Below are 25748 nucleotides of genomic sequence, written 5' to 3'. Positions count from 1 at the left end.
AGAGGTGGAGAGCTGGGCATCAAACAGGAGTCGTGCACCCTGGGTAGGAGCCCCCCTGCCCCCTGTGTAACGGGCCTGTGAGGACTATTGGGGAGTAACTGCTCCAGGAAGGCCTAAATCCCATGTGGTCAGATGTGGGCTAGCGCCGGCACCTTGGTGTCTAGCCTCTGTAATGGTAATGACGAACTGGGGTGGGATGCGGGCAGAGACCTTTTGTCCTGCCAGCCCCTTCCACTCTCTCCCGCCTTCCATAACCATAGTTGCACTCCCCAGTTGCCCTGGGGTGGGCCCGAGAGGATGCTGGGCAGCTCTGAAAGCTAGTGTTTGTCTGTGTAGGATAGCAGTGTGCCACGCTGGGGGGGTGGGGGGGGCATGTTTTTGAAGGGTTGGTGGTGCAGGGCCTGAGGCAGAGGGCAAGGACAGGCACAGCCTCCTGCCTATCAGCTGCTGCTGGACAAGAATGACCCCCTTGGAAACCTTTGTCCTCTCTCCATCCCTCTACCCTCAGGGTGAAGGAGGTGTACAGGCTGGAGGAAATGGAGAAGATTTTTGTCCGGTGAGTGACTCCAGCAGGGTAGCTGAGGATTTGGGGAGTTGAGGTGGGCGCATGGCAGTGGCCAGGATTTGCTGTCTTTTGTGGAGATCGGGGTGGGTGGTGAGTTGGCCCTGGCAGCCTGCCTTTACCCCTGCCTGCCTTGCCTCTGGGCAGCGTGGCTGCACTGCAGCCAGGAGCCCGGCTGAGAGCTGATTCAGCACCCTGTCAGGAGGGGAGCAGGTGGGTGTGTGTCAGGCAGAAATACGGGCTCATTGCTGCTGTAATAGTTACGATTGTCCCTGTGAGGGCAGAGCAGCAAGCTGCTTGAAACACCATAAATCCCAGCTCCTGGTGCTGACAGAGAGATTGAGCCTGGAGGGGAGGGAGGCATAACTGCTTCCTTGGATTTTTAGTTGTGGAAGGTGGGGAGGGGGTGGCGGGGGGAGGTGGGAAGGATAGCTCAGACCTGTGGGCCACATCCTGGATGTGCACCTGCTCTAGCCTCAGCTCTCAGTGCTCTCGCGTTAACTCTGTACTGGCCTCAGTGATGTTATGGGTGGTAGTCAGTAGACCAGTGGCAACCGTGGTGTCAGATCTTGTCCTTAGTGGTGTCACCCTGAAACTCCAGCAACAGCAATCTGTCGGGGGCATCTGTCCCTTCCCACCTGCCTTTGCTTAGTTGGGAGTTCAGCGCCTAAGCCTGAGCTCCGAACCCAGCACTGGACTCACTTGTGTGGCTTGGAGCAATTCACTCATGTCTCTGCCTCAGTTTCCTAGTTGAACTAAGATAAACTATTGTGGTTGGTGTGATTTTGACGATAGCAAGAAACTATGGCTAGGGCTTCCTCTCTCTCATGCACACACTCCATTTCCTGCCCGCATGCCTGCTTGGGAACCAGGTTGGAGATGAAGATCATCAAGGGCTCCAGCGGCACCCCAAAGCTCAGCTACACAGGGCGGGACGACAGGCACTTCGTGCCCACTGGTCTCTACATCGTCAGGACAGTGAACGGTGGGTGATGAGTGACTGTTTTCTGTCCCCGCCTCCCTCAGGGTGATTGGCCAGGTCCTGCCTATGCCAGAGCTAGGGGTTCCCTATGAATGTGGGTAGCAGCCAGCCTGGCATTTCTTTGAGGTACATGGGGACGGGCGGGGGATTGTGTGCCCTGAGCCTCTTCTGTTCTGTGGTGGGTCCTGGGGTTAGGTTTGGGCTGGGAAGAGAGGAGCCCAACTTGTATATGCATGTGGTGTCCTCATGGCAGAAAGGGGGTGTTCTGGCAGATCCAGAAAGTCCGGCTTGGCCATTTGCATGCCCTGTAGAACCCCCGTCTTCAGGGCCCTCTGCTGGGGTCCCACAGATGTTGCCCTGGTGCAGGTTAGCAGGCCTGGGTGGGCCGGTTAAGCCTCTTAGTCGTCCTCTGGAGCCCCGTTAGGCTGGAGACGAGGGCTGCGTCCTCACAGGCTGGTCTCTGCCTGCACTTTGGGGAGGGAAGGAAGAACAGAGTGAAGGAGGGCACACCCTGCATTGGCCGCCCTGTCCCCTTGGTTACTGTGTCCTTCCTGGGCTCTTCTCCTCCTCAGAGCCGTGGACAATGGCATTCAGCAAAAGCTTTAAGAGGAAGTTCTTCTACAACAAGAAAACCAAGAGCTCTACCTTTGAGCTCCCTGCAGACGCCATTGCCCCATTTCAGTGAGTAGCCTGCCCCTCAGCAGTCCCCCGCACTGCTGCCAGGATGCCAGCCAGTCCTTTGGGGCACAGCCCAGGTACTAGGACCAACTGCTGCCAATGCAGGGGCTCCTCTGAGCAAGGACCAGACTCCTCTCTACAGGGGTGTGGAGGGCGGCCTCTCCAGGGCGTGGCTGGGCTTGGGCAGTAAGCTCAGAGAGAGGAGAGGGATGCCAGGACCTGCTGGATGGTTGGGGGTCCTGGGTTCCGGGAAGGATCCCACTTAGGGCACCTGCCCCATGGAGCAGCTACTGCTTCCCTGACTTGCTGACACTGTCCTGGTGGTGCGAACACGCTGAGTGCCCACAGCCCTGCCTCTCGTAACTCCGGGTCCCAACTGTCCTTGTCGGGACCCAGTGTCCATTTGCCAGGTTGTTGATTGTAGGTTTAATCAGCCATTCCGATGGATGCTAACAGCAGCAGCAGTTGTTTATTGGGAAAATGTGGTTTCCTAGGAAGTGAGGAGGAGCGGGAGCTTTCTGGGGTTTTGGCTGCCAGAAGGAAGACCCTCAAGTGGCATCGTTAATAGTGATGCCAGGACCTGCTGTGATGGTTGGGGTCCTGGGTGGGGGCCTCCCCACTTAAGTTCATCCCCTAAACCAGTTGCCAGGGGTGGGTGGTAATCTCTTGGTCCTGCTCTCTGGCTACAGCCCTCTGATTTCCTTCCTTCCCAGCATCTGCTACTATGGCCGGCTCTTCTGGGAGTGGGGGGATGGCATCCGTGTACATGACTCCCAGAAGCCCCAGGACCCGGACAAGCTATCCAAGGAGGATGTCCTCTCCTTCATCCAGACGCACAGCGCCTGAGGACCCGGGGACGCCCACTCCTACTGACCGCCCTGCTGTTCAGAGTTAGGGTGCTCTACCTGGGCCCCTCTCGAAAGGGACAGGAGAGCACAGCCTGGCCATGAGGGGTGGATGGTCTCCTCTCCATCTCCCCTGAAGAGCTCAGTCGGGGGCCATCAGAGGACACTCACATGTTCCTTCTGGGACACCTTTCAGACTTTCCTCCCCGGAGACCTGCCTGGGAACTGTCTCCCCTGCGAGGACTCGGCCTGAAAGACGCTGCTCCTACGTGGTGTGCGGTCAGGGCCCAGGGCACGTGGGGCTGCGGAGGACGTGTCAGAGCAGCAGGGCTTTGGCTCTGTTCTCTCCTGTGTCCTGTAGACTCACTTTTCTGAGTTCTGTGACTGCCCTGAGGGTGGCCCTGCCCCAGCTTTGCCCAACTTTTTACTGGGCCAACCCTTAGTGGGTGAGGCCACTGTCGGGGGCTGGCCAGGAGCACCTGCTGTACAAATCAAGGTTGTGTTTCTCTGAACTTGCTCTGTTTTGATGCCAAGTTGGAGAAGATTTTCTTGTCTTGTCCCCCCACTGTCTTGGTCTTCCCTGGAGCTCTCAGCCTAGACCTCTGACAGTCCCGCAGGCCGGGACACCACACCAGGATGCAGGTCGCACTGTCTGGTAGTGGATGTGACTGCCTCCTGGGGTGGTAGAGCCTTCCTGGGCCCCATCCCCTTTTGACCCAAATCTTGGGCAGCTCTAGAAGGGGAGGAAGCACCCTCGAAGCCCTGCCTTTTTCTGTGCCCCAGCAGCAGTGGCCCCACTGCAACAGAGGGTACTTCATTTGCCTCAGCCACCTTGCTACCCTTCCCTTCTTACCCATAGGGGGTACAGTCACTTTTGCCATTCTGTGGTGTTGGCTGAGGGGGAAGGGGGGAAGCTGGGCAGTAGCTTTGGGTAGGGATGGCACTGGTGGTGGTTTTTAATGGGAAATACCCGCCAGAGACGTTCATACAGGCTCCCGAGGGCCCCCTCCCAGTGCTAGACTGGTTTCCATGGAGATAGGGCACTGAGGCTCCCTGTCAGGTTGGAATTGGCTCCACCCTGCGGTGAGGGTGTGTCTCCAGCCAGTACCCAGCTCTCGTGCTTCCCCCCCCTTCCCCGACCCCCAGGTTGGCAGCAGCACTGCTAAAATGTTGTATTTCCACCCAGTTGTGGGTATATGTGTGTCTTGCAAAATCTTGGATCATTAAAGATAAACATATTTTTAATGCCTGTGTGGCTCTGTGCTGGGGCTGCTGCTGGTTGTCCTCCGTGTTTGGTCTGGGACTGGCTTAGATAAAACAGCTTGGGCTGAAGGTGAAGGGGAGGAAGTTGTGCTGGAAGAAGAGAGGGTTTGTTTAATCAGAGCCTTGTCCAAGCTCAGGGCTCTCAGAGCTGCTACTTGCTGCCAGAGAGGGGCCCAAGGAAGTCAGCAAATTATGCAGCTTCTGTTAGAAGCCAGGATGGGAGGATGAATGAACCTACAGCCCAGCAGGGTAGGGAGGCACTTTCCCCCTTACATAAATCACACAGCTCACTCTAGTGATACTGTGACAATCCAGGATCAGTCTGTGACTGAAATAACAGAGGTGTCAGACCAATTAGTACCACTAGACCAGAGGAAGGAGGGAGGGAGAGATGATTGTGCCAACCCCCAGCCAGCATCCCTCCTTCATGTGCCTGCACTGGGGGCTGTACTTGGGGTGGGAGACACGCAGGTGCTGAGGGCTCCTCCCACTCCGGTCCAGGCTAGTTCCTTCCCCAGTCCCATCACTGCTGGTTTCCTCTAGACCAGTGGTTCTCAACCTTCTGGCTCTTTAAATACAGTTCCTCATGTTGTGACCCAACTATAATTTTTGTTGCTACTTCATAACTGTAATGTTGCTACTGTTATGAATCGTAATGTAAATATCTGATATGCAGGATGGTCTTAGGCGACCCCTGTGAAAGGGTCGTTCGACCGCCAAAGGGGTTGCGACCTACAGGTTGAGAACAGCTGCTCTAGAGCCTGCCTGCACTTTACCTGGCTCCTTCTCCCTAGCCTCATGGTCCTTTCCTGAGCTCCCAGGGCAGCTCCTTTCCATGTTTTACTTACCTAATTGGGGCAATCTCAGCTCCTAAGCCCTTCACCCTTTTGGTTGCCCTGTTCTGTCTACCTTGCTCCAGCCTCCCGCACGGCATCCTGGGCCCTGTGCTGGGACTAGGGTTGGGGGATGAGCTCAGAGGCAGCGTGTGATGTCTGTGTTGGCGGCTCCTGCCTCCCCATCCTGTCGGCCCCACCTCTACCGCTTCTCCCAGCAGACCCCGCCTGATTTACTGCCCACTGTCACCATAAGTCAGTCTGGTCATTACCATGGCTCTTGTAGCCCACTCACTCCGCCAGACCTCGCCAGCCTGGCTGCCTCTTCAAGACGGATTAACTCCTTGCATCCGTAGGACTGCCAAGCGACCACTTCAAGTCCCCAGTTGCCCTTCGCTGCACAGGCTACCTTTTTCCTGCCATAAGTGCAGGCAGGGCATGACAACGTGTTTGGTGGGGGTGGTGGGCACGTGGCACGATGCCCAAGCCCTGGAAATGGCTCTCAGTGTAGTTCAGGCTTGGGGAGTGCTTCCCGCTGTCTTTATTCCCTACTTAAGTTGAGGGCTCACATTCACAACCCCCCTTCTGAGTTCTAAGCCAAGAGCTTTGCCTTGAACATCTCTTCTTCCTTGGTTCCTGAGTGCCGCCGCCCCCTCCCCCGCCCCCCCAGCCGCAGTCAGACGTGACATTTGCTCAGCACACAGCCGCCTGGGTGTTCTTTATTGCCTCTCCCTTGGGCTAAGGGAGGAGCCTGCACAGTCCTGGAGACCAGGAGCGGAAGCAGGAGGGGCTGAGCCAGCAGGAAGCCCTGCTCAGTGTCTGGTGGGGTAGAAATGCCCCTTGTACCTTGGTCCTCTTGAGTCCTAAAGGGCCTGCTTGGCTGTGACTGGGCTGTTGACTGGAGAAACCGCAGGCTCACATAGGCCAGTAGGCGTAGATGAGGCTCAGGAGGATGAAGATGGCCAAGGAGAGCAGCATGTTCTTCCGGTTCTCCTGCCGAAGCAACTTGAGCTCCTTCTCTGGGAGGAAACGGTGTTGGACAGGTCGTTTAGGCCCATCTGCTATTCTCAGCTGCCTCTGCCTCTCCCACAAGTGGGTACACACACTGCTGACGGCCGAGCTGTTCCCTGCCAGCCACTTCCTTATCCATGGAAAGGACTCTGTCCTTGATCCTCCCATCGTTTGGCTACAGATCCCACCCAGCCTCCAAAAGCCCCAACACAATGCTCCTCAACCATTTCTCTTCACATGCAGTTGAAGTTGAGGATGGAATGTGTGAGGGGTCACCAAAAGGCCACATGTGAAAGCCAAGCTATGTGGTGGCATGGCGTCACCAGGTGAGTCCCTCCACTTGTCACTGGGTGGGCTCTGTGCCCTCTGCTGGGCGCCCAGCCAACAAACGAGGGACACTAAGAGGAGGCAGTTTGTGCCGTGAGGTAGTCGGGCTCACTTCTGGCAGAAGCCAGTCCTCTGCAGCCACACCGTCTCAGTGGGGATGCTGTGATTTTGTGTGAAAATTGCTAGGGTGGGGGGCACTGATGTCCCGCCTCTGCCTGTGAGAGGGAGCAGGGAGATCCTGCAGACCAGCTCTGGGCAGGCCAGACTGAGCCCAGGCTCAGGCAGGGGTGTGTGCACATGCACTGCGCACACTGTTTCTTCAAAATCGGTCCCTTTGGAAGGTCCCTGCCATGTGTCCTGTTCTGAGCTGGTTCTAGGCCAGGTTTGGCCCCTCAGGGAGAACAGAACAGATAAGTTGGATGAGCCTCTGCGGATCAGCAGGCAGGGGCAGGAGGGCGGAAGGGGTGGTGGTGGGCCCAGCAGCTGCCCTCCCTCTAGCTCAGTGCCCTGCCAGGGTTCTACCCAGCTGTGCCCCCAGCACCCAGAAGGTGGCAGCATTGCTCCACTCCAGTAGCCCTTCAGGGCACCCAAGTTCATCCTCCTTCAAGGTCCCCAAGGCCCTGACTCCCATCACAGGGTTTTCCTGGGGGGGGCGGGGGGGGGAGGTAAGGGGGTGGGGGTGGGGGCTGGGGGACAGAGAAAACAGCCCTCCCAAGTCTGGGTGGATGTGAGAATGTTTTCTGGGCCTGGCTACTGTCATACCCCTTCGTCCCAGGAAGAACAGACCCACAGGCCTCTATATCTCCCTTGGAACATAGGAACAGACCTGCTCTTCTCCCAGGCTGCTGGGCTGATAGTGGGTTCCTATAGCCTCCTGGGGGCTGACCCCCCCTGAAGAGCCCCCTGGATCCCTGTCACCTCATGGGCTCCCTGGGCTGTCTGTCCCTCCTGACCCTGGGACTGGAGGGTGGGGCTGGTAACGAAAGGGGACTTTCTTACCATAGTTGGAGGCTTTGTTCATCAGGCTGTTTTTCTCCTTCTCCAGAGACTTCCTGTGAGGAGAAGGAGTTTTGTGGCTCAAGCCTTTTCCTTCCCACCCTAGGGGCAGCTGGCATTCCTGGGCAAGTTGGACAAGGGCCAAGGTCTCTGTGGCAGGTGGCGGGGCCCAGGTTAGATATGAGGGGCTGAAGAAGGGCGGGAGGTGGGGCAGGAGCATTACCTGGCCTCTGGGCTCAGCTCCGCCCCATAGAGCCTGGAGTTCACCGCCTCCAGGTCCCTCCGACATTGCAACAGCTTCTCCTCCAGCCCATCAATCTGAAACACAGCACACCAGCCGCTGGAGAGGGCAGCAGAGCCTTCCAACTTCCAAAATAGGCAGGGTTCTGGGATGGGGAGGAGGAAGCCCTGTCATCCCTAACATTTCTATTATGCTGTCCTCGGCCTCCGTGTGGTACAGCCTGAGCCCCACTGGAAATGGCTGGGGGTGTTGCTCAGGGCCTCACAGCCGCCCTGAACATGGCAGATGCCAGCCACGCAAGGGTATCCTGGAATGAAACGAGATGCTCTGGGAAGGCTCGGCCTCTCCAAAGCACCCCACGCACGTGAGGGGTGGGTGGTAGAAACCGAGGGGCAGAACCAGAGGTATTTTCCCACTGATGTTCAGCTAGTCTAAGTTGTAAGAATATATATTTTACCATGAGAACCAACACAAAGTAGTGAGTGTAAAAAAATGCAGCTCAAAAACTTCTATTTCTTTCTGATTGGGTTCTTGAGGCAAAGTATTGCCCATCATCAAGGTAGCTGTAACCTGTGGGGCAAAATTGCTTCTGAAAGGTTGGTTGCCAAAGTTATCAGTTTTCCTATTTGTTTTGGTTATAATTTCAGAGATGTACACTTGATAAAATAAACCCTGGGTCCTGGTATGCATTTGGCCTTGAAAGCTCATCCGTGTCCATCTGTCCCCAGATGTCTGTCTAAATGGCCACCTCTCTGGGCCTGGGACCTGCTTGCTCGTCGTGAACCAATGCCCTGCTGACAGGAGCCTAGATGGGAAGGTTCAGAGGGCCCGGGAATGCTCACTTTTCCATCTGACTTAACTCATTCTCACCACATCCCTGGGAAGGATAGCAACTATGACCTCTATTTCACAAATGGGAGAAAGGGCCCCCAAACAGAATTCTCTGAGGAGCCAGAGCGAAACACTCCTCCCCTCTTAGCGGTCTTAGTCAATTCCCTGCTCCAGTCCCTTTTAGAGTGGCCCCTGAAGAGGCGGGACCAATGATCACAAGTACGAATCCAAGTCCCAGGCCCGTGGTCAGGCCAGTGTCAGAGTTGCACTTAAGTCCCTAGGCCTTCTGCCCCTCTCCCTGGCCAGCACCCATCCTGGGTCAGCCATTTCCCTCATCCCAGTGCCTGGCACAGACGATGCACCATCTATCCCCTTTCCTTCAGCCCAGCCTGCTGCCAACTCTGCCTCCGGAAACAGGGTCCTGTGGGAGGGAGCGACTGCATCGGGTTGAGTTAATTGCCTGGTTAATTGTGTCATTTCTCTGCTAATGGGCACCAAAGGGACGGTTGTCCTGGGAAACAGCCCCAACCAGGAGACAGGGCCTGTGCCTGGGAAGGCCAAAGGCCATCCTAGAATAGGCGCTGTAGGGAGATGAGCTCTGGGGAGCCAGGCTCCAGGAACAGCCACGGCTGGTGCCGATGGTCAGTGGAACCAGAGCTGGAGGCCTGGTCTTGATAGCAGCACCCCCAACACACAGAGCCCAGCCCCTCAGGACCCTGAGATTTGCTGTTTTCATTCCATGGTGTAGAAACCTCAATCAGAACACCAAGTTCCATGCTGGGGTCCTACACAAAGCTTAATTCCTGAAGCTCTACCTCTTCCATGAGGCCTCTGCTGGAGGGGTACTGCCTCCTGCCCCCAGCAAATAGTCCTCTCATGAGGCTGAGCATGTACTGTCATTCCAACTTCATGTGTACAAACCTCATCTTCCCAAATGCTGGGACCCCCGAGGGCAGAGGGTGTAAACTTGGAGTTTGGGGTTCAAGTCTGGCCCAGATGGACCCATTGCACTCATATATGTGCCTGCTTGGCCCCTAGGGCTGACTTTGTAGCTCCTGCCCTAGAAGCATGTTGGCCATTTGTCTCCTTTGTGACCACAGGCCTGGCCCACTGCAGTCTTTGTAGCCATGGAGTAGGGTTGGGCATGGCTGGGGCCCAGGAGCTGGGATGGATTTAGGCCTCATGTAGCAATGGTCACTGAAAGCCTCCACTTGTGCCCAAAGAAGCTGGGAGAAGTTAGGAGAAGCAACTGTCATGCACACAGATATGGCCTTTGTGGATCACCTGGTGCAGTATTAGTCCTTGGTTAGATTTCTCCCTGCCACCCCTTGGGCCAGGCCGTGGTTTGCATGTCATTCTGGGAAGGAAAAGTTTGGGGATTTCCATCCCTAAACACTTCTAGAAGGCTATCAGGTATCCAAACAAGCACTAACTGGCCCGGGGCAAGGCCAGGAACTCATGCTAAGCAAAATCTTTAAATTGAGGTTGGCAAGCTGCAAGTGGCCAAGCCAATCTGCCGCTGTGCTCCGGGCAGGGCCCGTGGAGCTGGCAGTTGGAGGCCTTTATCTGAAAAAGCCCAATTTCTCTGCAGTTCCACTGAATATCCCCACTTTCATTTACTACTTTTTAATGAGGCTTAAACAGACTAACACAAATCAAGGTTTTAGGGACTCAAGTTCTAACCTCCCTCTATGAATATTTATGTCCTGCTGACAGCTCTTTCTGACTCCCTTCTAAATAGCAAGTTCCCCTTCTTTGTAACCCAGCTGCTGGATGTGGGCTGAGTGGGGGAGGCTGAGGCTGTCAGGCAGCTGGCTGGCTCTTAGAAGGCCGCTAACCCATCCGCAGAAGGTGACTCTGCTGGCAAACCCCTGCAGCACTTGCTGAAGCAGAAGCTGGCTCTCGAGCAGCTGTAATAATGGGTGCAGAGATTCCACATGACCTCTGGCTGCAGAGAAGGCTGGGAGGGAGGGTCAGGATGCATAATTTAGTTGTGACTGGGGTCAGGAATGGTGGCTACAGAGTAGAGCTGACAAGATGGGCCCAGAAATGGGGGAGAAGACTCAGAAAGTGGGCCTTAAAGAAGACCCTAGTTAGATTTTCAGTCAACTCTCAATGACATGCACCTGGATTATGCTCTTTGCAGAGTCCCTGCAAATCTGCAGTCCTTAGCTTTCAATCTGCCGGCAGGCTGAAGGCAACAGAGAAGATAGCAAGGCTCAGGAGAGAAGACACAGGGGTTAGAACCAGAATAAGGAGACAAATGGCAAGAAGATTCTAGAAACATAAGAGTCAAAGCTGGGCAAGCAGTTGGAAGCCCAAGTGCCTAGAAACCTGAAATTGTGGCTCCTGAAAAGTGTGGTCACCCAGGTGCCTCAGCTTGTCACTCACATGCCATATTCTTTAATCCTATCTTTGTAGAACAAAGATCATGTTTCATATTCCCAAGGATGTGAGGACGATGTGAGGCAATACATGTAAGGTGCTTGAACAGTACTCAACGCACATAGTTCAGGAAGTATTTGCTACCATTATCATCAGAGAAGTTTTCACTGGATCTTTGGGGAATAAAAAGAAAAGTTAATTTGTGGCAAGAGTAAGAGAAGGAGCTGGATGTGTGTGGGGCTGATGGACAAATCTGCCCTGGCCACTGGCCAGTAGCAGTGGGAAGAGGAACCCCTCTGGCTGGATATGGCCATCCTCTGAGTCAGGGTGGAGACTGCAGGGTAGGCCATCAGGACAGCAAGGCCTCCACAGGCCAGCCCATCCAGCTGGCTCAGGACATGCATACTCAGAACTTCGTGACTGGCCTGGGGAGAAGTGGGCTGGGGCCCTGGAGCCAGCACCAGGTTGTAGAGGCTGGGCCTGGTGGAACCCAAGGATGACAGGCCTACAGCAGTGCTAAGGGCAAAACAGACTCATATGGTCTGGGCACTCTGGGGAGCCTCGGTTCACCCACACCATGGCTCTATGGGTCCTGGCACCCAGCTAAGCTGGGAGCAGGAATGCGAAGCCCCAGGACTAAGGCAGAAAGAGGCCCCATCATAAGAGATCCAACCAACACTAGTGGGGAGAGTTACACTCTGGAGGCCATGGAGACTCCCAGGACACATGCTGGATAGCAGGATAATTAGCAGGAGGAGTGTGGCGGCCCAAGACTGGCTCCAGTGCTGGGATTTTCCTGGCGCTGTAGGTGGGTAGCAATGCTGGCTATGACTGTCACAGGCAAAGTGGTTACAGCCAAGGAAGGAACTGAGACAGGGAACTCATTCAGACAGCACGGGGGGCCCCCAATGTACAATAACATTAAGAAGTGTCCATACATTACGTTTATATTCAGAAGACCAAGTGCCCGTTTTTATACAGGAAAATGAACACTTTAAGTCACTAAGATGACAGCAGGTGCAGCATGGCTGCAAAGGAACCCAAGGAAGTAAAAGAGGCAGTGGTGTGAGCTCCCTATAAGTTCGCAAACTGTGCCCGGTAGGTGTTGTGGAAACTCATATGCAAGCAGTTAAAGGACCAAGCAGTCAGTGGTGAGTATGCAGGGTGTCCTGGTGGGTAAGTCTGTAATTTGAGGGAAAACGAGGTCTATAAGGTAGGAAGTGGGAAGGAGCATTCCTCAAGGAGGAGGGAGCTGACCATCTAGAGGAGGCCTGGAGCCAGGATCCAGGAAGTCTGTACTGTATGGGGAAGGCCCACGAGTAATTCTGCCACAGAACCACTGCCTTCCTATCCAAGCACAGACTGAGGACTGGGTGCCTGATGGGTGGCTTTGAGAGTGAGCAGAGGGGCAGGCTCAGCGAGAAGTATGAGGTCAAGGATCCTCCACAGACGCAGGGATGCTTCCTGCAGAAGAATGTTAAGATCTGAAGTCAGTCCAGCAGTCAAGGTCACCATGGGCCATGACCCCAGGCAAGTGCGGCCATTGCTCCTGCTGGCAGATGCCAAGGAAAGAAAGGGCTGTTCATTTTCAGTCCTCAGGGGCAGGGACGCTCCAGGTGGCCTTCGAGGCCCCTCCTTCAGATGCAGCTCCAAGGCGCTCTGATGACAGCTTAGTAACCCCCAGCAGCTAAGCAAAATCCCCTCTGCCACCTGACTTGGGGAATAACACCTTATTCTCAGAGCTTTAGGGAAGTCTCCCTGGGGTCCTATATGCCATAAAACCACTGTGTTAAGAGAAACTGTAAAATTCGTCTCAAATCCCCGTGAGGCATCTTTTCAGGAGTATGGAGCCTCCTGGAATTAAAGTCCTCAATGAGACCTTTTTGGGGGCAAGAAACATGAGTGCCAGCTCACACACAAACTGCCCAGCACACTGGTCGGGTCAGGCCCCACGGGGCCAGCTCCAGGCCTGGCTGCCACCAGGGCCTGGCATGCAGCTTTTATTCTGCTGACAAGAATGAGCCAGAGGCTGTGGCACCATTATGGAAGCTTCCCCTCTTGAAGGTGGCTAACTGGTGCTCCCCTGATCATCTTGACACTCTGGGAGGGGCTCCCTGCCCGCTCCCTAAGTTGCCACTGTTTAGGGCCCAGCTTTCTTCTGGGAAAGGGCAGAGGCACCCTCAGGGCTTGGCACTGGCCACTGCTTTCTAGTTCAGGAAGTCATTTCCGGTCTTGCTGGCCTTGCTCTTGGGAGCTCCCAACCGGTGAGCGAGAAAAGTGGCTGGGAATGAGCTCACCCCAGGAGCCAGGCAGTGGTTACAGGGCACATCCTGCACCTGCCTGGCCAGGTCCTTGCTGGGCACCAAGATCTACTAAAAAGCACGGTGCTGGGGTATCTGAGCCCAACTCAAATCACCAACTTGGGGTGTGTCTGTGTGTCTAGACGGCACAGAAGGAGTCAAAGCTGCCTCATGGAGGCCAACGGTACGCACAAACTAAACCACACAGCCCCGGAGAGGCACCACTGCAGCAGGCGCCATGTGCAGGCACTTCTGCGCGCCTCTCGATCCCCTTGTGGGATGCTCGCAATAACCCTGAATGAGCAGTGTTATTTGTATCCACATTTGCAGCTGAGGAAACTCAGGCCATGGAGATGAAGGAATCTGCCAGGCTCACACAGCCAGTCCACGGAGAGCCAGGCAGTCTGAGTCTGGGCTGCTAGCTACCAGCCTACATCAAGAAAGCCCTGAGCCACCAGCCCTGAGCCACTCTTAGCTCCTGGGTGCAGCCTCCACTCCTTACACCCTGGGCCAGACAGTTTGAGGGCGCTTCATATATGCTACCCAAGGTCAACATCAACTCTACAAGGAAGGGACTGCCCCCATTTTAGAGAGAAGCTAATACCCGGCACAGAGATTTTAAGCAACCAGCCCAAGGATATGTGATTGGGAAGTGGCAGAATTGGGGTCAGGAATCTGAGTTTTCCTGCTCCAGAACTCATGTTCCTTTAAAACCCCTCGTGAAAACATTCATGACAAAGAAGGGCTCTGTGGAAACCATTCCAGGTCCTGGTCCAAGTCCACCCAAGCTTGCGATCTGGCCTCCACAGATTCTCTGAGTAAACGTGTCCAGGGCTTTGCTGATCTCTATCCACATAACAGCTACGTTCCATGAGGGAAGAACCTGACTGAGATCCATTTGCTGGGAGACACTGAGATGGGAGCCGAGCATCTGCCCTCATGAAGGCAATTACCCTCCACCCGCCGGCTGCAGCACCCCAGGCACCCTCCCCGAAACTGTGTAAACTGCCCAAGCGCCTTCCCAAATCCACAAAAACAGACCCAGTGTGCCCACTTCCACCTCTCCCACCCCGTCCAGTGTGCAGATGATGTTTTACCGAGTTGTACACTTGAAACCTGTATGGTTTTCTTAACCAATGTCACCCCAATAAATTCAACTTAAAAACAAAAAAAACAGACCCCGTTTGGAGAAGGAAAAGGTGGGCTAGTGGGCCTGATGTGCCCTTCCTTCCCCATAGGCATCCAAGTCTTTCTTTTCACGAGTTAATTCACAGCTGAGTGGTGTGAGCTGTCCCAGCTCCAGCCCCGCAGCCTGGGAACTGGGTTCTGGAGATCCACCCATTTCAGTCCGGAGGCCCCGGGTGTTTATTATATCCGGCAAAGGAGCCGCACCACCTGCCCAGATGGTCTCTGGCAAGAGCCCTGGGCTTTCCATCTGGGGCCTCAGGCCACACAGCCAAGCCACATGGGGGACACAGGCCTTAGTTTTTCCGGTGAATGGCTTCAACCCTCAAAGGGCTGATTACTCTGGCATTACTTAAGGGGTGTTTTTCTGTGGAGGAGGCTCCTAGGGCTCTGTGGGGGCAGAAAATCCTCCACCCATGGCTCCCCAAAGATCAGGCCCTGTGAGAAGCTCCTCTCCGGGGCTGAGTCAATGAAGACAGGTAACCTTTCCAAATTTTAATCAATGAACAATTTTCAGGAGAAGCAGAGTGCCCAGGGGCTTGTTTCTCTCGAGAGTCACCCTGGCCCTGGGTCAGGAACGCGAGGGTCCCTGCTGAAGCCCACGCAGCCCCGAGACACCCCGAGACCTTCGTGTGCCGAGCAGTTGCCAGGAGAGATGCCACTCTCTGCCTGCAGCCTTCATCTGTCCCTGGCCAGAACGTTGTTTGGAGTTTGTTTTCTCTTCTTTCCCAAAATATATTTTTTGATAAATTAGCAAAAGCTTCTTCATCGCTGAAAGGCTGAAAGCATTTTTCAAGAACTGGCATCTACCCCGCGCCTTATGAATTCATTAATTAAGATGCTGGCAAACAGCCACTCCACACATGCTGACATCCAGCCGTGTTAGGTAATGAGGTTTTAGTCTCCTGACCCCCGTCAAGTGGAGCGGAGCCAGACACAGGCTGCCGAGAGAAATCACCTGCTCGCTGCTGACCTGTCGCTTGTGCCTGGCAGCAGGTGAGGCTCATTTAATGGGCAGCGGCCCTTGAACAGTCTCCACATGTTGCCAGCCTTTCAGCCCCTGGCTGGGCAGTACCCAACTGCCTGCTGCACTGTGGCCTCCTAACCTCTGACCAGCAAACCACTCAGATAGGCCCAGGTATCAGAGACAAGGGTTCAAGTGCCTCCTCCAGCCACTCAAGCCAATTGGGTAGATATTTATTGCTTGTAGCCCTTGTCTCAGAAAACTGGTTGGCTCCGTCAGCTCCAGAGCCGAGGCTGCCTTCATCCACTCTCAGTGCTTCCGCCCCTCCTCCCCTCAGGGAGCTTACAGCGGGACTGACATGAAACAGATAATTGTAAGTGTCAAGGCTCCTTTCCGCTGGCGCTCATCCTGTCTAGGCCATTTTCTCCTCTCAACCTACCACCTCAGCTTAATTGTCACTGATCTGGGCCTCTTTTTCTGATAAGGATTCCAGTAAATTCTAAACGACTACCATTAACTTTTATTCCCTACAGCAGATACTATTAGTTGGCCAACACAGCATCGATTACCAACCCCCTTCTTTGTCTGACTCCATTACAGAAGTGAGAAAAGATCAACAGATGTTTACCAGCCTCACTGCAGCTAGGAGTGGTCCTGACCCAGTTCTGGCCAATAAGATGTTCCAGAGTCTGCTAAGAGACTCTGGGGAGGGCTTACGCTTTGCTTATAAAAGGCACAAAGAGTGTTGTAGTTCCTTTCTCCTTCTTCCTTATTTGAAGCTGGATATGATGAATGGAATTTGGGCAGCTATCTTGTGACTACGAAGAAACAGCTAAGAGAAAGCAGAAATACCAGCCCTGACATAGCTGCGCTTTAGAAGCAATGCCACCACTCTCCAAATTTTCTGTTTTGGGGGGGTGGGGGGAGAAGTATACTCCTATTTGTTTAGGCCAAGGGTCACTGGATATATAAACATCATTTGTGGGTCATTCAAAATTATCAACTTAAAAATTAGCCTGCTTTATTTGGTCAAACATTTAATTAACTCACCCCTAATGCCTTGGCCGGACCAGACCAAATGATTTCATGGGCCTCATCCCGCCCTCAGGTCGGACATTCCCGTCCTGGTTTGGTCACTTGAGGTCAGTTTTCTGTAACCTGTAGCCAAAAGCTTTACAAACTGATATGTTTTTGTATTAGGGAACAGATCCAACCAAGTATCTCCTTTAAGATGTCAACTAAGACACTGCACATCTGTTAAGACAGCTGCCTGCTAAAACATCTACAGACATTAAGTTGAAGGGTCCAGTTTTGAAAGAAAAGCACAAGGACCAAGTAACAGCTCATCTCTACCAGAGGTTTAAAAACAAACAGGTTTGACACCAGCCAAAGTCCTATCACTTTATACTGAAATGCAACCTTTCCCTCAGCCAGAACCCGCCTATCAGTTTTGACTGAAATACAAGTCCCCCCTCCTCCCACACAGCATTAAAATCAGTACCAGAGAATGGTGATTTCTCATCTGAACTGTAATTCTTTCTTGCTCTTCACAATGAACTCTCAGAAGTTAAAACACATAGCCAGTTTTTTCCAACTCTGAAATCTCACAAGGTGGCAAATGAGTTGGATAAAAGGGTCTCATGAGTAGCCATGAGTGGGGGAGGCTAGGAGGTGCCTTGGTTGTCCTGCAAGGTGACTGCCCCATACAGTTGGCCCGAGCCAGCCCTCGGGGTGAGTGCTGCCCCCTCAGTAATTGCTTCATTACAACAAGTGGTGACTGTTTGCAGGTGCTGAGATCACTCACTTGTGGGGCTTTTATTGCCCTGGTCAGATTAACAAACATTTCTGATTAAATCACCACTTCATTGGCTCTAAGCACACAACTTTTAATGAGGACAATATCTACTGCTACTGAGCATCAGTGCACATTCAATACTCAGACCCGCTGCGGGCAATGGACGAATGAGGTGAGGAGACAGTCAGATGCCAAGCTTTATCTAAGGTGCACAGTTACAGATCTCAAATGTTAGAATATCCAAGCAAAAAGTAACCTTAGAGATCAAGGTGGCAAATGTAAATATCTACTAGTATATTGGTATTGACAGGTAAAAAAAAAAATATTGGCAAATGTGACTGGTATAAGGTGGTATTAGATCTCCCCCCACCCACCCCAAATTCAAAGCATTTTTAAAACCATGTCAGCCAAACAAAAGACATCTGTCATCTGTATTTGACCATAGTGAGGCTGTAAACCCTGGTGAAGTTACAGATGAGAAAACTAAAGTCCAAACAAGGGGGTTGACTTAGTCATGATAAAAAACACCCACAAGAACCACAAAGGCTGCTAATACAGAACACTGCTTATTGATAACTAGAGGCCTGGTGCACGAAATTCATGCACTGGGGGGCGGGGGGGGGGGGGCGGACCTCAGCCCTGCCTGTGCCCTCTCGCAGTCCGGGAGCCCTCAGGGGATGTCCAACTGCCACGAAGGCGGAAGAGGCTCCCATCATCGCTGCTGCGCTTGCCAGCTGTGAGCCCGGCTTCTGGCTGAGTAGTGCTCCCCACTGTGGGAGCACACTGACCACCAGGGGGCAGCTCCTGCATTGAGAGTCTGCCACCTGTTGGTCAGTTCGCATCATAGCAACCGGTTGTTCCACTGTTCAGTTGATTTGCATATTAGCCTTTTATTATATAGGATAACACTGCCAGGCATCTATTAGGCACTTTAAATAGATTTCCTCATTTAATCCACAAAACCACACTGTGAGGTAAGTTGCAATCTGTGTAGACCAGCCATGGGCAAACTACGGCCCGCAGGCCAGATCCGGCCCATTTGAAATGAATAAAACTAAAAAAAAAAAAGACCGTACCCTTTTATGTAATGATGTTTACTTTGAATTTATATTAGTTCATACAAACACTCCATCCATGCTTTTGTTCCAGCCCTCCGGTCCAGTTTAAGAACCCATTGTGGCCCTCGAGTCAAAAAGTTTGCCCACCCCTGGTGTAGACTGTGGAATGTCCACTAAAACAGTGGTCGCCAACTGGTGGTCCGTGGACCACTGGTGGTCCGTGAGGTCCGAAAGGTTAGTGACCGCTGCACTAAAACACACTAGCTCCTTCTTCCATTGCAATCAGGCTGTAGTTGGGCATGTGGCCTCCTAACTGATGAATGTATTTCCCAGCCTGCCCCTGCAGTTAGGTGAGGCCTCGCTTCTTAGCTTGCATTTTGGCCAATGGAAAATGGGCACTTTAGGCCCAGGACTCTTAAGATAGCGGGTGTGCTTCTCCATTCTCTCTTTCCCAGACAGTGGGTGTGGCCTGGTTTCATTCATGAGGTTACAACAAGGACCTAGGGGAAGGCAGAGCCACAAGATGGAAGGAATACAGCGGAACCACTACTGTCCTAGAACTCTGTACCGGGGGTTGGCCAACTATAGCCTGTGGACCTGTTCTGTAAATAAAGTTTTATTGGAACATAGTCACACCCATTAATTTATATACTGTCTATGGCTGGTTTTGTGCTAAGACAGCCTATCTGAGTGTAGTTGATGCATGTTATTTGTGGTAGTTACGTTCTATAAAGCTGCTACCAAAAATGAATAAGCAAATACTGAACCAGGTTAGGTCCCTGTGAGCCTCTGGTCACATCATTATTATCAATGGATCAATAAAAAACCTTGTTTTGTGTGTATTTCTGTTTAAAAAGGCCTACTGTCATATATATTCTTGATTCATTAACATTGAACACACAGTCAATAATACTGTAACTCAGACCTGAACAAAATAACACACACATGTTATCTGTAAGGCACATGAAGCCTTCTTGCACATTGGAAAACTAGACAGCACTACACTTGAGGGCATTTTAAACAGCAAAATCACCAGCAAGAAGCACAAAATTATAAAAAATGTGGCACTAAATAGACCAAAAAAAGGACACTTGTTTACTATATAAGAACTGAAATAAGGCCTGGCTGGTGTTGTTCAGAGGTTGAGCATCGACCTATGAACCAGGAGGTCATGGTTTGATTCCCAATCAAGGCACATGCCTGGGCTGTGGGCTTAATTCCCAGTGTGGGATCTCTCTCATCAGTGATGTTTCTATCTCTCTCTCCCTTCCTCTCTGAAATCAATAAAAAAATATTTTTTAAAAAGAAAAATAGGGGAGAACCAAGATGGCGGCATAGGTTAATGCCGGAGTTTGCTGCTTTGAACAACTACTTCAAAAGTGAAACCAAAAAACGGAAGGGACATCACCCAGAACCACAGGAACGCTGGCTGAGTGGAAGTCCTACAACTAGGAGGAAAGAGAAACGCATACGGACACTCAGAGGAGGCGCAGTGCTGAAGTCAAATTCTGAGGTGCGGAGTGCGCGAGCGGGCTGGTGGCGGAGGGCGCGGTTGGCGTTTTCAATCGGCGTTTTCAATCGGGAGGGAGTCGCAGAATCTGAGCTCCAGATCCGGGCGAGTCTTTAGGGACCCAGACTCAAACGGGAGAAGCGGGTCTGTCTGGCTTCGGTCAGAGCGAGTGCAGCTTTCTCTCTGAGCTTTGCAGCGGGTGCTGGGACTCAGAGAGGCAGAGCCCCTGGGGACAGGACTGAGAGCCGCCATAACTGCTCTCTCCGGCCCACCCTGTTGATCCTGTGCGACCCGCCCCGCCCAAGCCCTGCACACAGGCATTTGCCGGATAGCCTCAGGCAAAGGCTAGATTAGCACCTCCCTAGAGGACAGAAGTTCTCTCACTGCTGACACAGCTGATTCTCATAGCCACTTGGCCTGGAGGTCAAACCCTCCCTGGAATTAGCTACAACAATCAAGATTTAACTATAAGACTGCGAACAAAGACCACTAGGGGGTGCACCAAGGAAGCATAACAAAATGCGGAGACAAAGAAACAGGACAAAATTGTCAATGGAAGATATAGAGTTCAGAACCACACTTTTAAGGTCTCTCAAGAACTGTTTAGAAGCCGCCGATAAACTTAATGAGATCTACAAGAAAACTAATGAGACCCTCGATCTTATATTGGGGAACCAACTAGAAATTAAGCATACACGGACTGAAATAACGAATATTATACAGACTCCCGACAGCAGACCAGAGGAGCGCAAGAATCAAGTCAATGATTTGAAATGCGAGGAAGCAAAAAACACCCAACCGGAAAAGCAAAATGAAAAAAGAATCCAAAAATGCGAGGATAGTGTAAGGAGCCTCTGGGACAGCTTCAAGCGTACCAACATCAGAATTATAGGGGTGCCAGAAGATGAGAGAGAGCAAGATATTGAAAACCTATTTGAAGAAATAATGACAGAAAACTTCCCCCACCTGGTGAAAGAAATGGACTTACAGGTCCAAGAAGCGTGGAGAACCTCAAACAAAAGGAATCCAAAGAGGACCACACCAAGACACATCATAATTAAAATGCCAAGAGCAAAAGATAAAGAGAGAATCTTAAAAACAGCAAGAGAAAGAAACTCAGTTACCTACAAGGGAATACCCATACGACTGTCAGCTGATTTCTCAACAGAAACTTTGCAGGCCAGAAGGGAGTGGCAAGAAATATTCAAAGTGATGAATACCAAGAACCTACAACCAAGATTACTTTATCCAGCAAAGCTATCATTCAGAATTGAAGGTCAGATAAAGAGCTTCACAGATAAGGAAAAGCTAAAGGAGTTCATCACCACCAAACCAGGATTATATGAAATGCTGAAAGGTATCCTTTAAGAAGAGGAAGAGGAAGAAAAAGGTAAAGATACAAATTATGAACAACAAACATGCATCTATCAACAAGTGAATCTAAGAATCAAGTGAATAAATAATCTGATGAACAGAATGAACTGTTGATTATAATAGAATCAGGGACATAGAAAGGGAATGGACTGACTATTCCTGGGGGGGAAAGGGGTGTGGGAGATGCGGGAAGAGACTGGACAAAAATCGTGCACCTATGGATGAGGACAGTGGGTGGGGAGTGAGGGCGGAGGGTGGGGCGGGAACTGGGAAGAGGGGAGTTATGGGGGGAAAAAAAGAGGAACAAATGTAATAATCTGAACAATAAAGATTTAATTAAAAAAAAAAATAACTAAAAATAAGAAGGCAGAATACTACTTTGTTCAAACTTAGTGGGATCTGTAGGCCTCCAGTGACCACAATTTTTTATTGTTAATCCTCACCTGAGGATACTTTTTCCACTGTTTTTAGAGAGAGTGGGAGGAACAGCATGGGAGAGTGGAAGGGAGGAAGAGAAACATCGATGTGAGAGACACATTGATTGGTTGCTTTCAGCACGTGACCTGACTGGGGCTGGTGTATGCCCTTGACCAGAAAATGAACCCGTGACCCTTTGGTGCATGGATGGATGCTGTAACCACTGAACACCACCAGCCAGTGCTCAACTTTTTTTACTGCTTTGTTTGTCTGTGACTTACTGCAAAAGCACTCTAAGTATTGATTTGGGGGTTACAAATACTTTTTAACAAGTAGGCAAATTCACAAATACAGACTCCATGAATAATGAGGATCAACTGTAGTTGCAACAGAGACCATATGGCCCACAAAGCCTAAAATATTTACTATCTGAACCTTAGAAACAATGTCTGCCCATCCCTGCTCTAGCATGTTAGAAAAAAAACTTTTCTTGTTCTTAAAACCACTGATTTTGGGGGTTCCTGTTATAGCAGCTTACCATGTCCTAACACAGACTATAAAGTCTATTCTCGTCCCACTACACAGTGCCTTCTCATTTGACCATCTATTACTCTCTTTCAGAAGGAGATACCTATTTCCATCAACCTTTTTTTTCCTACCAAGTAGGCTGATGTTTCTCAAGAGGTGGTACTAAAACCTCCTGCTTCAGCATGGTGCGTGTAGCTTGTTGAAAGCATCTGACTTGGCCCTGGCTGGGTAGCTCATTTAGTTAGAGCATCGTCCCAATATTCCAAGGTTGTGTGTTCCCCCAGTCCGGGTACACACAACAATCGACCAATGATTGTATAAATAAGTGGAACAACAAATCAATGTTTCTCTCTCTCTCAATCAATAGAAAAAATCAAATTGTTTGTTAAAAATACCACTCCCCAACCCCCCAAAACACACACACATACACACATACACACACGTCCTACTGAATTACTCCAGGCAGGGGAGAATTCAACCCTCCATCGTAAAAAGCTCTACAAATGATTCTTAATGCAGCCTTAACTGTGAGAAGCACTGAACTGATAGGAAGCTCAAGAACACTATTACCCTCTCTGTTTTTTAATCCTAACTGGAGAACATGTTTTCTTAATTGATTCTGAGAGACGAGAGAGAGAGAGAGAGAGAGAGAGAGAGAGAGAGAGAGAGAGAGAGAGAGAGAGAGAGAGAAAGAAGAGAAGAGAAGAGAAAGAGAAAGAGAGAGAGAGAGAGAGAGAGAGAGAGAGAGAGAGAGAGAGAGAGAGAAAGCTGTGAGACAGGAACATCGACTGGTTGCTTCCCAAGGTGCCCAATCAAGGATGGAACCGCTGGGAGGTGACCTGAGGGACTCTAGCCTCTGGGAGGTGACCTGAGGGACTGTAACCTGTGGGAGGTGACCAGAGGGGACTGTAGCCTCTGGGAGGTGACCTGAGGGACTGTAACCGCTGGGAGGTGACCTGAGGGACTGTAACCGCTGGGAGGTGACCTGAGGGACTGTAACCACTGGGAGGTGACCTGAGGGACTGTAGCCTGTGGGAGGTGACCTGCGGGACTGTAGCCTCTGGGAGGTGACCTGAGGGACTGTAGCCTGTGGGAGGTGACCTGAGGGACTGTAACCGCTGGGAGGTGACCTGAGGGACTGTAACCTCTGGGAGGTGACCTGAGGGACTGTAACCACTGGGAGGTGACCTGAGGGACTGTAGCCTGTGGGAGGTGACCTGAGGGGACTGTAACCGCTGGGAGGTGACCTGAGGGACTGTAACCTCTGGGAGGTGACCTGAGGGACTGTAGCCTGTGGGAGGTGACCTGCGGGACTGTAGCCTGTGGGAGGTGACCTGAGGGACTGTAGCCTGTGGGAGGTGACCTGAGGGACTGTAACCGCTGGGAGGTGACCTGAGGGACTGTAACCGCTGGGAGGTGACCTGAGGGACTGTAACCACTGGGAGGTGACCTGAGGGACTGTAGCCTGTGGGAGGTGACCTGAGGGGACTGTAACCGCTGGGAGGTGACCTGAGGGACTGTAGCCTGTGGGAGGTGACCTGCGGGACTGTAGCCTCTGGGAGGTGACCTGAGGGACTGTAGCCTGTGGGAGGTGACCTGCGGGACTGTAGCCTCTGGGAGGTGACCTGCGGGACTGTAGCCTCTGGGAGGTGACCTGCGGGACTGTAGCCTCTGGGAGGTGACCTGAGGGGACTGTAACCGCTGGGAGGTGACCTGAGGGACTGTAACCGCTGGGAGGTGACCTGCGGGACTGTAGCCTCTGGGAGGTGACCTGCGGGACTGTAGCCTCTGGGAGGTGACCTGAGGGACTGTAGCCTCTGGGAGGTGACCTGAGGGACTGTAGCCTCTGGGAGGTGACCTGAGGGACTGTAGCCTGTGGGAGGTGACCTGAGGGACTGTAGCCTCTGGGAGGTGACCTGAGGGGACTGTAACCGCTGGGAGGTGACCTGAGGGACTGTAACCGCTGGGAGGTGACCTGCGGGACTGTAGCCTCTGGGAGGTGACCTGAGGGACTGTAGCCTCTGGGAGGTGACCTGAGGGACTGTAGCCTCTGGGAGGTGACCTGTGGGACTGTAGCCTGTGGGAGGTGACCTGCGGGACTGTAGCCTCTGGGAGGTGACCTGAGGGACTGTAGCCTCTGGGAGGTGACCTGAGGGACTGTAGCCTCTGGGAGGTGACCTTAGGGACTGTAACGCATCAGCAACAAGATGCACTAGAAGAGAAATCACCTGATTCTCAGCTCCTCCAACGCTTCAACTAGGCTCTCCTCAAACCCTCAGTTTCCTCGTCTTTAAAAATCTCACAGGCTTGTCCTGAGGATGAACTGAGGATGCAAACGAAGCTGCTGCTATATCCATATGCATCTATTTTTATTTTTTAAATCCTCACCTGAGGATTTTAAAAACTTATTTGAGAATGAGAGAGAGAGAGACAGAGAGAGAGAGAAAGAGAGAGCGCCTCCCATGACACGCCCTGACAGAACCCACACCTTCTGTTGTAGGAGAGGGCTCTCCCGGCAACTGAACGACCCGCCAGGGCGCAGCAAGTTATTTGTAAGCCATTTGGGGACACTGCCACTCCACGATCCTCTACAAGTTCCCGCAGGTTTCCAAGGCAAGTTTCATTACAGGCTTCAGGCCCCAGAGGGAAAATGTCCCATCGCAGCAAAGTTAAGCCACTCCTGACACACGAGACCGTGTGGGCTCCCTAACCTGCAGGGGTTCCTCACCTGCAGGCGTCGACCCCTCTGTGCGCCCCCTCTGTGCCCGCCCCTCTGGGTCCTCAATGAAGGTCTCCCTGCAGGACCTCATTCCCTGTCCCGCCCCCTTCGGGGCCCCGGTTCCCTCCGCGTCTCTTCCCTCCGGAATCCCCTCCCCCGGCTCCCATCTCTGCTGCCCCCCACCCCCTACCCGGCTCTCCAGCACCCGGTTCCTTCCTCAGGCCCCTCAGCGCCCGGTACCCACAGGGGCCTCCCAAGACCCTTGCGTCTCCCAAGCTCGCGGCGCCCTTACCCTCACGCCTCCCTAAGCCCCTCCTCCAACCTGCACCGGGCCGACCCACCACCCGCCGCGGGGAGAGACAACGAAGGACGTGGCCCACCCCGCTTCAACCAGCGTCCTCCCCTCACCTCCAGAGCGACACCCAGGTTCTCCCGCTTCTTTTTAGTCATGTTGCTCGCCGGGATCCCCCAGTCATTGGACGCGCCCAGTCGCAGCACCACGCATGCGCAAGCACTCGTGCTCCCCCCTCATTGGCCACCAAGGCGGCGGGAGGTGGGGCTCCGGGCGGGAGCCATCTTGTTGAGGGGCGTGGCCAGCGCGCCGCCGCCATGTTTGTGCGGGGCAACCTCTAGTTTGGCCTTAGCCTGGGGCCGGGGGGCGGGTAGATGGCGTGGGGGCAATTGCCGCAGGCAGAGCTGCCCCTGGCCTTCCACATTCAAAGCCCCTTTAGGGCACCGAGAGGCTTTTCCCACCTCTTCTTCCTGCTCGTCATCCCCTTAGTGACCACCCTGCACACTTTGAGGCCAGCCTGCACCCCCCCCCACCCCCCATTTAAATCCTGTGCAACCTTCACAGCCCATCCTGAGGCACCGCTGCTCCAGAAGCCCTCTCTTGAGTTCCTTGGCTCTTGGGATCTGATCACGACCTCCTGTTGTTATTCCTC

The 25748-nt window shown here is 52.7% G+C and overlaps 2 protein-coding genes across 3 annotated transcripts in view; one reads left to right on the top strand and one right to left on the bottom strand.

Moving 5' to 3' along the window:
• The window catches only part of CMTR1 (cap methyltransferase 1), a 64567-nt gene extending 60255 nt beyond the window's left edge, over nt 1-4312 (top strand). For both annotated transcript variants that reach the window (XM_036316611.1, XM_036316610.1), the window contains 4 exons: nt 509-556; nt 1435-1547; nt 2117-2225; nt 2936-4312. In XM_036316611.1, coding sequence (XP_036172504.1) covers nt 509-556; nt 1435-1547; nt 2117-2225; nt 2936-3068 — 403 coding nt within the window. In that variant the 3' untranslated portion in view covers nt 3069-4312. The remainder of the gene's footprint in view (nt 1-508; nt 557-1434; nt 1548-2116; nt 2226-2935) is intronic.
• A 1544-nt stretch (nt 4313-5856) lies between these two features.
• CCDC167 (coiled-coil domain containing 167) lies at nt 5857-25294 on the bottom strand. The gene is made up of 4 exons (XM_036318279.1): nt 25213-25294; nt 7721-7815; nt 7501-7553; nt 5857-6182 (listed from the first exon to the last, which is right to left on the bottom strand). The coding sequence occupies exons 1-4, from the start codon at nt 25252-25254 to the stop codon at nt 6079-6081; spliced, it is 294 nt and encodes a 97-aa protein (XP_036174172.1). The 5' UTR covers nt 25255-25294; the 3' UTR covers nt 5857-6078.
• Nucleotides 25295-25748: the final 454 nt, after the last annotated feature.

The sequence above is a fragment of the Myotis myotis genome, unplaced genomic scaffold, assembly GCF_014108235.1.
Source record: "Myotis myotis isolate mMyoMyo1 unplaced genomic scaffold, mMyoMyo1.p scaffold_m19_p_7, whole genome shotgun sequence".
NCBI classification, from domain to species: Eukaryota; Metazoa; Chordata; class Mammalia; order Chiroptera; family Vespertilionidae; genus Myotis; species Myotis myotis.
Note: the sequence above shows the minus strand (reverse complement) of the source record. Positions and strands in the feature narration are given on the sequence as shown.

Bases quoted from the DNA above. Each gene is read 5' to 3' on its own strand.
- CCDC167 (XM_036318279.1), bottom strand. From the start codon at position 25,254: ATGACTAAAAAGAAGCGGGAGAACCTGGGTGTCGCTCTGGAG. The intron at 7,816-25,212 runs GTGAGGGGAGGA...GCTGTGTTTCAG, and splicing joins ACCTGGGTGTCGCTCTGGAG to ATTGATGGGCTGGAGGAGAA. The intron at 7,554-7,720 runs GTAATGCTCCTG...TTCTCCTCACAG, and splicing joins GAGCTGAGCCCAGAGGCCAG to GAAGTCTCTGGAGAAGGAGA.